The sequence below is a fragment of the Astyanax mexicanus genome, chromosome 17 (genome assembly GCF_023375975.1).
Source record: "Astyanax mexicanus isolate ESR-SI-001 chromosome 17, AstMex3_surface, whole genome shotgun sequence".
In the NCBI taxonomy this organism is placed as follows: domain Eukaryota; kingdom Metazoa; phylum Chordata; class Actinopteri; order Characiformes; family Acestrorhamphidae; genus Astyanax; species Astyanax mexicanus.
Window position 1 is genome coordinate 33,039,226 of NC_064424.1, and position 17,099 is coordinate 33,056,324.

The 17,099-nt window shown below is 40.0% G+C and overlaps 1 protein-coding gene across 7 annotated transcripts in view; it reads left to right on the top strand.

Moving 5' to 3' along the window:
- znf462 (zinc finger protein 462) overlaps positions 1 to 17,099 on the top strand; it is a 108,414-nt gene that overhangs the window by 69,996 nt on the left and 21,319 nt on the right. For 6 of the 7 annotated variants that reach the window (XM_015607579.3, XM_007230612.4, XM_007230617.4 and 3 more), the window contains exons 5-6: positions 8,328 to 8,698; positions 13,489 to 13,607. In XM_015607579.3, the coding sequence (XP_015463065.3) occupies positions 8,328 to 8,698; positions 13,489 to 13,607 (490 nt within the window). The remainder of the gene's footprint in view (positions 1 to 8,327; positions 8,699 to 13,488; positions 13,608 to 17,099) is intronic. The other variant, XM_007230616.4, reaches the window with a different exon arrangement.

Genomic DNA, 17,099 nt, shown 5'->3' on the forward strand with positions numbered 1-17,099 from the left:
AGTGTTTATTAGGACCCCCGCCCAATCTCAGCAGACACTCTGTCACCCACCCCCCCCCCCCCCCCCCACTCCCCCCCACCACCACCACCCTTAAGGGAAAACAAGTGAGGTAGTTCTGGTTTGTAGCCCGGACAGGAAGACAGCCTGGCTTTGGCAGTGCTAAAGCAGCTGAGCTATTAGTATTCCGGTCTTGGCCCTCAACACAGAAGCAGATCGTGATGCAGATACTGCACACAAGGGGGCGGAAGTGAGAGGGTGAGGGATATCTCCTTTAAAATGAATGGAATGCAGGAACCAACCTTTATCCTACTGCTGTCGATTAGCTTTAGCATCTCTGTGATTGTACTTTAGGCCACTTGAAGTTTAGATGGATTGAAAAGTGTTTGTTTCCCAGATTTTATGTTCAGTCCGCATTTCAACCCAGTTCATTCAGGTTCAGAACCAGACTGGAATCCACCTTATAAGCTCTGAGTGGTCCACCGGTCTAAAGCTCTGCCACTATGATCAGAAAAGCTCTGATGTTCGAATCCCAGTCATGCAGCTTGCCATTAGCAGCTGGAGTCTGAGAGCACACAATTGGGTAGATTGCACTCTTTCCCCTCATCACTCCTAAGGTGATGTCAAATAGCAAAAGCCATCTGTGAGCTAATGTATCGAAACCGAGTCGGTGCATTTTCCTCCAAGCTCAGTGGCTGCTGGCAGTTTAAAAAAAGGTAATGGCTGACTTCAAGTGTCAGAGGAGGTGTGTTGTGTTGTTGCCTTTTGTTGTGGCATCACCAGTAATGGGGGGATATACAGCTGACTAGCAGCTGAGTGGGTGGGACAATCGACCTAGCTTAATCAGGGAGAAAAAATAGTAGAAAATTTGAAATAAATCTTTAAAGAAAACGTTCCCCTGCTATATTGAAAACTTTCAATCCATCCACAACTGTGTCTGTATGAAAAAAATATATATAAATATATATGTATATTATGATTTACTTTAGACCCTCAGGGGTTCTGCAACCTACGAATTTTCAAAACAGTCAGAAAGATATTTCCCCAGACTCTTCCTGAAGACTGAGAGTATATTAGATAATGGCACTCTGGGCTTTAGAATTGAGTTGTGTGTACAAGTTCCAGGTTCCAGAATTCACTGCTATGCTATTCGAGTCTCCCTCTTTAATGGCTATATTAGGTGGATAAAAGAGAGCACTGGTTTGGAACAGGTCAACCACTTACAGTAAAAGCAGGCCAGAATAAAGTACAACTTTTAAACATGGTGTAGGTAGTTATATCAGCAACTTACAGTGAGAGCTGGTCTGGATAAAGTACAGCTTAATTATGGTGAAGGTAGTTTTAACAACTACTTACAGTGAGAGCTGGACACAATAAAGAACAAAACGTGCAAAAGGTATGTACTAATTCTCTTAAATAATCATGGGCGCTTTAAGGGGCAGGTGAGCTCTGACTTTGGCGCGTTGATATCTTAACAGTGCAGAGAATACTGACCTGTGTGTTCATGCTTTGAAGGTACGCCAGCAGCTTGTTTTAAGGAACAGTGTAACGGCCAGTATTTTAGTTTTGTGTACACTGTCCCTTTAAGAGACCCTCGCGCCAGGCGCACGGGCACATGGGTAGCTACGCTGATAATGTTAGACGCAGAGAGTTGTTGTGCTGTACCACTAGACCCACTGGACCTAAGCTCCTTTATTTTGTTTATTTTATTTTTGTAGTAACGCCTAATAAGTGCTTTTGGTGTCTACTTAGTTCATGTATGAACTAATAAACGAGTGGAGTACCGCCAGAGTGAGTCAGAGTCTCTCATCTGATCCAGAGTGCTTCGTGTTTCACCCGCCCAAAGGCTCCCTATCTGGGCTGGAGCGTTACAACAGCAATGTTATTTTATTCTTTATTCTGTTAATTGTTGATGTAAAAGCTGGATTTATGTGTCTGTGTGTGTTTTAAACGAGTGGGGTGTACATGCTCTGAGGGTGCACAGTGCACACAGTGCTCCTGCATGGATAAAATAGGATTGGGCATCTGACTGTTGACTGTTGTCAGGGTTTTAATCAGTCAGTGGCGCACCTATATTACTTTAACGACACGGGTACAAGGTGTAAAAATAGACTTTTGATGGAGTGTAAGATAGCAACAAACATCACAACGTACTATCTGCAGGGTGTACGGTAAAGCTCATAGTGTTTATATGAATAAAGTAAACCCAGCCTATGGGGGAAGTTGTCACAGTTGCAGTCGGTAGAATCCTTCATAAACACAATTGATTATTCTGAGTAAATCGATACAAATCAGTACACATAGATTAGTCCTGCTCTCTCTTACCCTCTGCTCTCTCTCTCTCTGTCTCTCTCTCTCTCTCTCTCTCTCTCTCTATCTCTCTCTTTTGCCTCCTGTGACTGTCCAGATCAGCTGACGGTGCAGCACTGGTCGTTTTGGTGGACTGTATGAGAGTGTGAGTGTGCGTTATTTATGGCAGGCTGAAGTGCGTGGTCAGGTCCACTTGCTGCATTTCCTGTGGGCAGTAAAACGGCCAGCACTGCTCGTTCCCGCGGCCGTGTCCAAATTAAGAGTGAGGGATGTCCTGCCGCCGGTGAAGAGCCCTCAGAAGGCCTTTTAGCCCTGTAATCAAACACAGCCTCCGCCATAACAGCCTCAAAACTCCCCTTCACCCCCCCCACACACGCACCTCTGCGGCCTCTTACCGGCCATCGCACTCACACTGAGAGCGCAAACAGCCAACACGAGGGGTTTCCGAATATTAGATTACAACATGATTTATTAATAATAATAATAATAATAACAGTTCAAACAGCGCTATGAATGCCACCACACAATCTCTCAGTCCGAATCTGCACCTGGCCAGCATGTAGGTGACCTGTGAAGAGTGACTGCAGGTGGGCTGGTCATTATAAGTCCGTTATCAACCTATCGTTCCATATACAGTAACAGTCAAAAGTTTGGACACTCCTTAAATTAATTCAGTAAACAAAAAAATGTTAAATAATATTTTTAGATTTCACATTCTTCAACGTAGGCACCTCTTGCTTGGATGCCATCTTGGCTGGATTTTTTTTTCAGTCAGATTTATGAGGTAGAGTCACCTGGAATGACTTTCAGTTAACATCTGTGCTGTGATGTTGTCCTCTTAATGTGTTTGAGAGCATCAGTTGTAAAGTTGTGAAGAGGTAGAGTAGGTCTACAGTGAGTAGGTCTATTTGAGTAATGTTCTAATCTTTGAGTAATGTTCTAATATTATGGCAAGAACTGCTCAATTAAGTAGCAAATAAAACAGAAGAAATGAAGGTCAGCCAAGCCCAAATATTTCAAGTTTAGTCAGTCGCAAATACCATCAAAAACGCTATGATAGAACTGGCTCTCATCAGGACCGCCTCAGGAATGTTACCTCTGTTTTACAGGATAAGTTCATCAGAGTTACCAGCCTCAGAAACCGCAAGTTAACAACAAATCCGATTAGAACTAAGCCCATAAACTGACATTTTTTAAGTAAGCAGAGCGTTAAAACTGAACTTTTTAAAAACATTTAAAAACAGCAGTTTAAATGAATGAAATCTGTTCAGAATGATGTTGATTAACATTGCAACACTGAAGAAGCATAGGCCTATTATTTAAGAACAATGTTTATTAAGAACAGCCACACACAGCGCTGCATGTCAAGTGTGTAATGTAGACAAGTAGAGGAGTAGAGGAGCCCCAGAGCTTCATGATTCTAACATTCAACTTGTGCAACTTTTATTTAAAGAAAACTTTGATTTGTTACTTATCTATATTGTGATTATCATGCAATAGCTTTATATAAAATAAATATAGCATTAAAAAATTTATTTTCTCCATCAAGCTGCCGCCGCTCAGAGGGAGCAAAACTGGCTCTGTTCCCTCTGGGTGGGTAGATGGCGCTCTCTCCCCACATCACTTCTGGGGTGATGTCCACAGCACGGGGCGTCTGTGAGCTGATGTATCGGAACTGAGCCACTACGCTTTCCTCCAAGCGCACTGGCTGCTCAGCAATTCTGCATCAGCAGCAGCTCGAAAAGAAGCGGTGGCTGACTTCACATGTATCAGAGGAGGCATGTGTTAGTCTTCACCCTCCTGGTGTGTTGGAGCATTACTAGTGATAGGGGGAGTCATAATGAGTAGGTTGGGTAATTGGCCATGTAAAATGAAATAAAATTATATATATACAGTGCCCTCCATAATTATTGGCACCCCTGGTTAATATGTGTTCTTTAGCTTCTCATAAATTGAGTTTTGTTCAAAATAATATAGGACCACGATGGAAAAAAAGAGTAAAATACAACCTTTAACTCAAGTGAATTTATTCAGTAGGAAAAAAATCCCACATTAAGAAATAATTATTTAACATCAAATCATGTGTGCCACAATTATTATCACCCCTGATGTTAATACTTTGTACAACCCCCTTTTGCCAACAAAACAGCACCTAATCTTCTCCTGTAATGTTTCACAAGATGGGAGAATACAGAAAGAGGGATCTTTGACCATTCCTCTTTGCACATTCTCTCTAAATCATCCAACGACCTGGGTCCTCTCCTCTGCACTCTCCTCTTCAGCTAACCCCACAGGTTTTCAATGGGGTTGAGGTCTGGGGACTGAGAGGGCCATGGGAGGAGCTTGATTCTGTGTGCGGTGAACCATTTCTGTGTAGATTTGGCCACATGTTTAGGGTCATTATCTTGCTGAAAGAACCAGTGACGACCCATCTTCAGCTTTCGGGCAGAAGCCACCAGATTTTTTTTTAAAATGTCCTGGTATTTTAGAGCATTCATGATGCCATGCACCCTAACAAGGTTCCCAGGGCCTTTAGAAGAGAAACAGGCCCACAGCATCACTGATCCCCCGCCGTATTTCACAGTGGGCATGAGGTGCTTTTCTGCATACTCAGCTCTTGTGTTACGCCAGACCCACTTAGAGCATTTGTTGCCAAAAAGCTCTATCTTTGTTTCATCTGACCAAAGCACACGGTCCCAGTTGAAGTCCCAGTACCGCTTAGCAAACTCCAAACGTTTGCGTTTATGATTGTGAGTGAGAAATGGTTTCTTCCGTGCATGCCTCCCAAACAGCTTGTTGGCATGTAGATAGCGCCTGATGGTTGTTTTGGAGACTTTGTGACCCCAAGAAGCTACCGTTTGTTGCAAATCTGTAACAGTGAGCTTTGGAGAACTTTTTATTTCTCTTATCATCCTCCTCACTGTGCGTGGTGGCAAAATAAACTTGCGTCCTCGTCCAGGCTTGTTTACCACTGTTCCAGTTGTTTTAAACTTCTTAATAATTCCTCTGACAGTAGATATGGACAGGTGTAGGCGAGTAGCGATTTACTTGTAGCCATTGCCTGACTTGTGAAGGTCAACACACATCTGCCTCACTTGAATGGTATGTTCCTTTGTCTTTCCCATGTTGAAGATAAATGGCCTCTGTGTCACGTCATATTTATACCCCAGGGAAACAGGAAGTTGTGAATTACTAATTAAATGTTCCTACATACTCTGATCAACTTCGTAAACTACTGTAGAAGTGACAGAAATACTTTTATTAAATTTATTTCCTAAGAATTGTTAGGGGTGCCAATAATTGTGGAACAGGTGATTTTATGAAGAATAATTATTTCTTAGTCAGGGATTTTATTTCCCCCTTAAAATTTACTTGAGTTAAAGGTTGGACTTTACTTTTTTTTCCCATCGTGGTCCTATATTATTTTGAACAAAACTCAATTTATGAGAAGCTAAAGAACACATCTTAACCAGGGGTGCCAATAATTATGGAGGGCACTGTATATATTATATATATATATATATATATATACATATATATATATATATATATATGTATATATTTTTTTTTTCTTGAGCCTGACCTGACCTGACCCGGTGCGAGGAAAGTAATAGGGTTCGGGCAGAGAATCTAAGCTCTAAATAGAACCCACCTAAATGCTTCACAGAGTAACACTTTTAAGTTACTACATGATTCCTTATATATAGTCATCGTACATAATTTGAACAGACAAACTGTCCCTTGCACTGTGCCGAAATTTCTTGATGAATGGACCAATAGAACACTTCAAAATGACCTGAAATAATTTTTTTTTACATTGACTTCCATTGAAAGTTTAAAAGGTTTTTTTCTCTCTCCTGTAAAGTTGCTGTTTTAGAGATAAGTGTATTTCATTTTACAGCGACGATATGTTCCTTCATAGTCTGAATGACTTCAGTATTAATTTACAATGTAGAAAACAAATAAAAAAAAATACAAATATTGAATAAGAAGGTGTGCCCACACTTTTAACTGATACAGTATAGGCATGACATCAGTCATTTTTGCTGATCTCAGCATTGCTTTATATTTTTTTGTAGCACAGAGAGCCCATATGGTTTGGGATCTTCTTCCACTGCTCAACATCTGTGTATATGTTATGTAGTGCTGGAAAACACAGAACTGCTACACATGGAACCTGCAGTTTCATGCTATGCTAGAACATCAGCTGTTGTAAAGCTTTTTTCCAGTGTCTCAATCTAGTGTAAGAGTAAACTGAACCAGACAGCTTTCTTCTTTGCATGGGCTTCGTCAGGTGCAGTGGTTTAAAATAGGGAATTTATATTAAAAAAGCATTTTAAACTGTTGAAGAAACGCTTTCAATACACAGAAAACTTGTAATAGCTGATCCCTCGTCTTTAAATAGAATGTTATTATAATTTTATTTCAAATTTTTCCCATTTTCTCCCCAATTTACACGGCCAATTACCCAACCCACTCATTAGGACTCCCCATATCACTAGTAATGCCCCAGCACACCAGGAGGGTGAAGACTAACACATGCCTCCTCTGATACATGTGAAGTCAGCCACCGCTTCTTTTAGAACTGCTGCTGATGCAGCATTGCCGAGCAGCCAGCCAGGTCGGAGGAAAGCGCAGCGGCTCGGTTCCGGTACATCAGCTCACAGACGCCCTGTGCTGCAGACATCATCCTAGGAGTGATGTGGGGAGAGAGCACCATCTACCCACCCAGAGGGAGCAGGGTCAATTTTTGCTCCCTCTGAGCGCCGGCAGCTTGATGGCAAAGCTGCATGAGCCGGGGTTCTAACCTGTGACCTCCCGCTCATAGTGGCATCACTTTAGACCGCTGGACCACTCGGCACCCTTTAAATAGAATTTTAATAGACCAAGTTTAAAAACATCTGTAGCCAGCAACACCAAAAAGTAAATGGAGCTTGATTAATTTATTCCTTGAATTTAGCTAAAGTTGCAGTGCGACCTCATCATCTTGATCATTTGGTGTAAGGTAGTCATCAAAATGACAAGTCTTTCTTTTTCTTGTCTTGACGTGCTGAAATTAAATCAACCGTGTTTAAAGGACCATTAAGGATTAAGTATTTTCTGTAGTAAGATGATCAGTATGTATCATCAGACAGTTCTTGTCAAAAAAGCTTCATACATTATTTTTTTTAACTGAGCTGTACATCATGAAAATATGTGTGGGATTTACAGTAGATTTCAAATCTGCCTACTGCCATTTCCACACTCAGGGTTGTCGGGTATAGACATCAGCATGTAAACAACAGTGTGCTGTAGACATGGAATCAGACAAACTGCCTGTTTTTCTGGTGGACAGGTAATCACTAAGCTTCAGTAAGGTTTGCTGACCATTGTTGAGTAATTTATCATTACCACTAGTGTAGTAGAGATGGGCATTTTGGACACTAAATGTATATATTTACTGATTAGCTACAGATTTAGTCTTGTGTCAATCTTGCAACCCACATTCAGCTTCATGTCTGGGAAGGAACAGGTGGGGCAGAAAAGTCTCTCCATTGTTTGAGAATTGTTTTGAGAGTTCTGTAGCCATTTTATACACTTGCTCTGAGTTATTACTGATTGTTCCTTTAATATTATCCTTTTTTGTTTTGTTTGTAATTTCTTTTGTGATATGGACATTGTGAATAACCATTAGATGAGCTGTCTTCATCACCAGAGAGAAAGCATTTATCCCATTCGGATCATATTCATAATAAATTTTTCATTTATTTTACCAAACAATCTACTGCACACAAGGGCAGCTGTGGTCAGAACATCAACCAGGAGCATGATGGGAAACAATTTTGAAAGGGGAATGTCTCCTATGTATTGATGGTTGGCAAAGGTTATATTAGAAATACTATACTTGGATGATATATTAGTATATTCTTGCTTTTCGGCTGTGTTGCTGTAGTGTTGCCTAGTGGTACACTGTTACAGTAAGGACTTTGTGTGTCTGTGTAAATTCTGAATGGTGTACGTTTGTCTGTTTCCTCTCCCAGCAGGAAGTGCCGGAAATGCCAGTCGCTCCAGCCGTGGACGTCGTCCCCAATGGCAGCGTGGAGGAGGTGGTTGATGTTGATGCCATCCCAACAAACACAAACCTGGAGATGCAGGAACGAGTCACCCCTGCAGCCGAGCCAGAGCAGGGCGGAGTGGTGGAGATGACGACGGTGGACATGATGGCGGGAGATCTGGAGCAGGAGAAGGCAGCGGTGGTCCCGGGGCACCCCTGTAGTCTGTGTGACCGAGTGTTCATGTCCATGCAGGGCCTCCGCTCACACGAGAGGAGCCACTCTGCCATGGCCCTCATCAACAGAGAGGATAAATACAGCTGCCAGTACTGCCAGTTCCAATCCCCATTCAGACACAAGTAAGACCTGAGAGAGAGAAAGAGAGAGAGGCAGAGAGAGAGAGAGAGAGAGAAAGAGAGTGGATACTTGAATGGGATTAATCCCTTTAACTCTCTGCTTGATGTTTCATGATGAGTTATTTATAGTAATATGCACTGTGAATTATCCAGAAACTACTATAAATTATTTATTATACCACAGTTAGTTCAGACCACTGCATTGTAATTCGCTGAGAGGCGTTTTATGAGTGACATTATCAGCCGGTAATGCACTGTAACCGAAGCTCTTCATGTATTATTTCACCACTTACTACTAAACTATTATGAATTATTGAGTATTGCTTGTTAATTATTCATTGTCAGTAACGTCTATGAATTATTAAGTGTACACTATGTACTATTTAGCAGTTTCTATGGATTATTTAGTAACTATTATGTTAGGTTTAGTTACAACAACAAATTATTAAGTATCTTCTATGTATTATTCAGTAAGTAGTATGAATTATTCAGTATCTAATGTAAATTATTCACTATCCACTATGAAATATTTAGTAATGACTATCAGTTATTCAGTTTCCATTATGAATTCTCAAATAACTATGAATTATTCAGTATCCACTATGAACTATTGAGTAACTACTATGAATTATTTAGTATCCACTATGAACTATTGAGTAACTACTATGAATTATTTAGTATCCACTATGAATTATTGAGTAACTACTATAAGTTATTTAGTATCTAGTATAAATGAATGAGTTCTGAATTCTTAAGTATCCACTATAAATAGTTTAGCATCCACTATGAATTCTTTCATTTTTACTATGAATTATTGGGTACCTAGTATGAATTGTTTAGTATCCACTATGAATTATCGAGTAGCTACTATAAATTAGTCAGTATCCACTCTGAATTATTAAGTTACTACTATGAATTATTCAGTATCCACTATTAGTGACTGAGTAACTACTATGACTTATTCAGCATTCACTATGAATTATCGAGTAACTACTATGAATTATTTAGTATCAAATATAACTGATTAAAAAACTATACTATACCGTGCTGCTGCACTGTTCACTGTTCACTATTAACACCGTTACCACTGTTTGGTAAAAGTTTACTTTGCTTGTGTTGTAATGCGGACGCTATGTGTGGAGCAATCAGAAATATCCCGCCTGAGGGGTTTCGGGGGAGGTGAAGAGGCTTTGATCCCTCAGAGACAGATTAGGTTATGACTTCATTCCAGACGTCTAGACACTGAGCTGCATTAGGAGCTGCACTCTTCTCCAGCTGTGAAATGAGTGGAGACAGAGGAAGAAGAGCACTTGGACAGCTGATATTGTATGCTGTCAGGTTGATTAATATTAGTTGTGCTGGGAAGTTTGGGGAGGTGTTTGGTGGAGTATTTTTGGTAGGAATAGTTCCTGTTTTGGCTCTTTAAACCCGAGCTTTAGTTAAGCTTAGCTTAGCTGCAGAAGGACTGGGAGGGAGAGCTGACAAATCTACAGAGCCTAGAATGAGTCCAGCAGTAAATATCTTAGTAAGAATATGAAATGATGTGCATTTATTAATATAGAACTAATATAAAAATTAGTTACAGATTATAAACATGATTTTTGTGAAGTGCTAGGATGCCCTGTATATCTGGGTGCTTTTACTTTCACTTTTAATTTTCACATTTACTTTTAACATAAGTGTCACGGGAGCCAAAAGTGCAAGGCATAGGGAAGGTCAATAAACAGAAACAGATCAATATGCTAACAATGCTAACAATAAAGGGCTAGGCTAGAGAGTGGTCAAAAATTAGTAAAGGGTCGGCAACTAAGGAAGAGCAGGTAGAAGAGCTATACAAGATAGATTAAAAACCGGGCGACTAGTGAATGGAAACAGGGGGTATTTATATTAATGAGTCCAGGTGTGAGCAATCTCAGAAGCAAGGCGAACCGGAACTCCGATGTGTCACATGATCCGGCAAGTCTGCAGGACTGAGTATTGGTGCATTCTGGGAACTGGAGTCTTTCTCAGGAGAACTAGAGTCATTGGCAGGCAGAGCTGCAGCGACAGGTCTGACAGTAAGTCAGGGATTTTTAACATTTTTTGCTGTGCAACCCCTTTTGAGGGTTCAAAATATTTTATAAACCCCTTTCTTAAATAAAAAAAGATGTTCTGCAGCACTATTTTCAAACAATATGAGAATAACAATTATATGTAGTACCAGTCAAAATTGAGACACACCTTAAATTCAGATATTTTAGATTATCTGCATTGTAGATCAAATTTACAGTTATCCAAACTATGAAGCAAAACATTTGAAATGATTTAGTAAAAAGTGTTAAACAAACCTTAACATGATTTTAGATTTTAGATTCTTCAAATTAGAACCTCTTGCTTATAAGACAGCTCTGCACACCTTGGCTGGATTTTCTCAGTCAGCCTTATGAGGTAGGCTTTCAGTTAACAGCTGTGCTGAACTTATCAAGAGTTAATTACTTGAATTTCTTGCCTCTTAAAGTCTGAGAGCATCAGTTATAAAGTAGTGAAGAGGTAGATTTACAGGTATACAGTGAATAGCTCTATGTGAGTAATGTTCTAATCCATATTATGGCAAGAACTACTCTTTACTAAAAGTAAAGAAAAAAAAATACTTTTTAAAAATAAAGGTCAGTCAATCTGTAAAATTTAAAGAGCTTTGAAAGTATCCTCAAGTCCAGTCGAAAAGATCATCCCAAACGTTATGATGAAACTGGCACTCATCAGAACCGCCCCCGGAAGGAAGAACAAGAGTTACCTCTGTTGCACAGGATGCCATTCTAGATGACTACCTTAAAATATGGCCAAAATGTTGTGGAAATCTCTTCATTCAATGTTTCCTACAAAATCTAGAGCATAAACAGGAAGCTTGTCCTTTTGTTGCTGCAGTAACAGTATCTGCTCTTCTGGGGAGGCTTTATACTAGACGTTGGAACATTGCTGTGATGAGGATTTAATAGCATTCAGCCCCATGAGAGCAAGAGCATCAGGGAGGTCAGGTACTGACGTTGGATGATTAGTGCTGCCACTCCAGCTCATCCCAAAGGTGCTGGTTGCGCACCATTATTCCAGAGAACACAGTTCCACAACTCAACAGTAGTCTCAGTGCTGGAGGGCTTTTGTACTCCTCTAGCATATGCAGGGTGCAGGGTGATCTAGCTGTTCTGGAGAGGCTCACTGTAGTGTAATGCAGTAGAGCTCAGCATTAATTAGGAAGTAGGTACAGTAAGTGTAAGTGTTGCTCTGTTGTATGAAAGTGGACAGTGCCCTGGTGGAGCTCCGGTGAGACTGTTGGGTATGTTGATGGAGTAATTTGTCTTATCGGAAGCTGAAGGCTGCGTCTTTGTTGAGTTCCCTGGAGTAATCCGTCTTCACTGGATGTTCTGTGACCCAGAAAGCCGGAGCGTTCCCATGTCGCTCCAGAGGCAGGGATGAAAACACAGGGCCTATTCCCAAGATTCCTCCTGCTGGAGACGGCTGGGTTGCCAGAGACTCGCTGTGCCAGGGTGGGCTTTCATGCCTCCTGTTTAGTGGTATTAACAGGCAACAGTTAGCAGATAGCAACCTAAGCTTTAAATTTGGTATACTTTACTGAACTTTGCTTTTGTTTCACTGAATTTCTGTTTTATTTTACTAAACTTAGGTTTTATATGATTATTATTTGACCAGGATTGAGGATCAGTGCTTTCCAGAACTGAGTGGCACTTTAGGGACCGTAGAAAAAATATCGGACAACCCAACTAACGAATAAATCTATTTATTTTCTCAAAATGATAAAAACAATAATAAACTGTAGGGCTGCAAGCAAAAATTATTTTGATAATCAATAAATCTGTTGTTTATTTTTTTTAGATTAGTTGATTATTAATCTGATAAAAAAGGGAAAAGCTAAATTTGATTTCCAGCATTTTATTTAATAAACCAAACTGTATTGTACCTGTATAAGGAACACACAGTGTTTACATGAAGAATTAAACAAACATTTACACAGATTTTATTAATAACAACAGTGTATGTAACGTAAATACACTTTCCACTTGGCTGTGATTCTCAAACACAACCTCAGAGTCAGAAAAGACCTTGAAATAGGCTCTTTTTCATTTATTATTAAGAAATGCTGGATTTATCTTCTTTTGCTCTGAAACTCTTTAAACGCAAGATAAATGTACTAAAAATGAGACACATCTTGTTTAACTACTCTAGCAGGCTCTAGGAACACTGAGAAAGAAAAATAATAGAACTTGTTGCTAACATTTGCTTGTGTAAAACTGCTGCTTGTTTGGAACTGCTGGTCGAACGGTCACATTTAAGGTGGAATTTAAAGAAGAATGAAAAACTCCAGGGGGTGGGGGGAGTTCGTACTAAGGCTAACTTGTTTGCAAATCAATGATTTTGTTTATCTACTCTAGCAGGCTCTAGATAAAATATAATTAATTTATTACAAACTTAGCTTTTAATCATGGCTCCTACATGCATCCAGCTTAATAGTGCTTTGTTTGGCTTACTGCCCCATGTTAGGGGTAGCAACTGTACTTGTATAATATAACTGTGTATAATAACGACCCAACTAATCGATTATTAAATGAATTTGTTACTATTGTTCTTGTAGCCCTAGTAAAATATGTGTACATATTTTTGTATGGTACCATAGTCTTCACAAGTATCACAAGGCTAATTGGTACATCAGCCTTATAATTCCAGGACTAAAGAAAGAGAAGTTCAATACGATTCTAATTTTAATAATCTCTCTTTTTTCTGCTTTCTTTTTCTCTATCTAGTTTGGACCGGCATGTCCAGTCTCACCACGGTCATCACAAGCCGTTCCGCTGTAAGCTTTGCCCGTTCAAGTCTGCCTACCTGAGCCGCCTCAAGAGCCACCTGCACAAATCTCACGCAGGTAAAGCTGCCCCTCTGAACCAATCACAAACAGCCACATCATCACCTACCAACACCAATTACACACAGCTACATGAACCCACTTACACCAATTACACAAAAACAAATCACCTACCCATGTCAATCACATGTATCAACCTCACCTACAACAATCACAAGTATGGTAGCCACGTCACCAGCCTTCCCCAGGTGCACAGAGCTACATCAATCTACCTGCACCAACTGCATAGAGCCACATCCCTCACCAGTTTTAAGTAGTCCTGTTACCCACCTATACCAATCATGAGCAGTCACATTGTCCACCAATCAGATTCAGTCATGTTTTCCACTTATACCAATCATATGCAGCCGTTTTACCCACCTGAAACAGTCACACAGAAACCCTTTATCTATTTAGTACAGATTCCATGTTATAAAATATGCATACCTCTTAATTCTCCATGACCATGTCTGTGTGAGCGTCATGCCATTTATCAATGCTAATTTAGGTCCGGTTAGCATGAACTTTTAGAGCCATCTGCTACTTTCATCCGCCTTATTTTCTTCCACACTATCGAAACATTGTCACTGTGCTGACTACTTTTAGCCATTTCTTACACACACACACACACACACACACACACACACAACTTAGTACCAGCATTTAAAAAAAAAAAAAAAATCATGATTTTAATTATGGTTAAACACAGAATGTTGTGGTGATTAATTTTGTAAGTGATTGACACCACTAATATAAATATAATGTAATTTTGCCAATCTAATGCTGATTCTTTTCTTTACATTTAAGTATCTATTATTAAAGGCTATATTAACTACCTTTACCAATTAAAAGTAGTAGTAATGTCACCCATTATGTATTTTAATGTCCTGTAGAAGTAAACTTAAATAGCCTTACCTTACCCAGCAACCCAGGAAGAAGTGCCAACTTGCACGTTTACCAACATTTATGAACATTGTGGTCTGGTGTGTTTTATACTTTTGTCTGACTAAAATGAAACTGCCATGTCAGGTATGCTTTTTCTTTTTAAACCTAGTTAAAGCAGAACAGAACAGATTATTATGGAATTTCAGTGAGAAGATAAAGCTCACTATATTGCTGCGTTTGAGCCACAGTGGAACTGCAGTCAAACAGTATCTGTATTCATTCATAATAGAGCTAACTGCAGTTTCACTTCAGATTAGATCAGGAAGGTAGAAACAAACAGACATTCATCCCGTTTATTTACACAAATAGAATTGCAGTCTTTTCAGTCTGAGTGATGAGTGAATGCAGCAGCAGACAGAGGGCTAATGCTGAATGAATGGCATTTTCAGTCACGGCAGAGAAATAGAGGACAGAAACGAATGAGTCAGATCAATACAGCATAGCTTATATAATCCTCACCTGGCCATAATAACAGAAACATCATAAAATTGTGTGATGGTGTGAGTTCAGTCCTCGTCATCATCAAAAACCTCATGTCCACCTTGTTGCATCATTCTCCTCCATGTCCTTCGAGGCATGATCTTGGTGTGTGTGTGTGTGTGTGTGTGAGCGCACATAACAATCCTCACTCCACTCCAAGCCACTTGATTGAATCCATGGAAACTCCTGCCATGCTAGCGCTGGTGTGAAGGTCGCTCAAGGATACATTAGCAGCATCTGCCTTGCTGTCAGAGCTTTCCGAGCATGTGGCGTCTCATGTCAAAACACCTTAAAGAGCCTGTTTAATGGAAAATTTGTATACTGTATATTTTATAGTAGGATTTTTCATGATTCAAAATATTGTATATTAACCAATTAACCCTTATATACCATATTTTTCATACTATAAGGCTCACCGGATTATAAGGCGCACTCTAAATACGCCTAACGTCTATTTTCTGGTCTATTTTCATACATAAGGCACACCGGAATTTAAGGCGCATTTTAAGCAGCCTTTGTTAGGAACAGGGGTGTCGCCATGTTTCCTTTTTAAATTCAGCGAAGCTTAGCTAAGTTAATAAAAAACTGTAATTCTTAAAAAAAAAAATTTTGAGACGAGTCAGACAAGTCAAACCAGCACTGCATATTAATCTACATATATTCCTCTCCTGAACGCTGTTCATTTGGGTGAGTGAAGCACTTTTTAACAAACTTAGATTTCCAGATTTCCACTAAGGCTGGAGCATTAGCATTAGCATTAGCAGCTAACCGCCTAACGGCTGCCCGACAGCCCTGTTTTTAGAAACCCTGAGTGTTCATGTAAACCATGGTGATATTAGCTAGTGGTTCATCCCACGTAGCTTGTTTTAACTCGGGAAACGCTCAGACTACAGTACGCTATAATGTTAATACCGATCCAGCAGTGCTAGCTGGGGTTAGCAGCAGACTACAGGCCTATAATACTCACCTCTGAGTGGTCAAAAAGCTAGAGCTTAACAGGTAATGCTAATGCTGCTCCAACAGTGCTAGCCAGGGTTAGAAGCAGACTACAGGCCGATAACACTCACCTCTGAATGGCGGAATGGCTAGCGCGGTTAGCGGCTAATGCTAATACTGACAGAGAACTAAACTGAAACTCCTTTATGACGGTGTACTTCAGTGGAGTGGCTCTACTGCTTCTTACAACCTGACCGGTAAAATTAAAAACATATAAGGCACACTGTCGATTTTTGGGAAAATTTAAGTATTTTTTCTTGCGCCTTATAGTGCAAAATTCACGGTATATATATATATGCCCTGATGAATGTCAAAAATATAGACAATTTGGTCTTCATCAGTTCAACCCACCCAGACAAACAAGAAATATGACCATGTTTACTTATGACTACTAACTCAGCTTTACAGGAGTTTAGCCTCACCTATTCAGCACACTGTGAGCTAGCCTTGCCCATTTAACCTAGGCCCATCCATTCAGCTTACCCCAGTTTAGCTTCATTCAAAATAGAGAATTTAGACCCATTTAGCCTACAGGACTTTTGCCCCACCCAGTTAGCATATTGTAAGGCAGCACTATCTGTTTAGCATCGGTTTTTCCCTTCAAATTCAACCTAAAAAAAATATTAGCTGCCCCTATTTAACCTATAGCAGTTTAGCCCCACCATTCAGCTTACCACAGTTTAGCTTCACTTAGCATACAACAATTTAGCCTCATCCATGTAGCCTACAGGATTTTGCCCCACCCATTCAGCATACTGTGAGGTAGCACTGCCTGTTTAGCACTGTTTAGCATCGGTTTTCCCTTCAGATTCAACCTAAAAAAGATGAGATGCCCCTATTTAACCTACATCAGTTTAGCTCCACCCATTCAGCTTACCACATGTTAGCTTTATTCAGCAAAAAGCAAGTTTTCCTCTCAGATTCAACCAAAAAAAAAGGTTTAGTTGCCCCCATTGAACCTATAGCAGCTTAGCTTTGTCCGTGTTCTAAGCTAAACTGTGGGTATATTCTTCCATTACTTAGCCTTGTAGCTCTAGTGTAAAACTAAAGAAGGTTAAGACACTGAACATGACTGACGTAGAAACAAGCTAC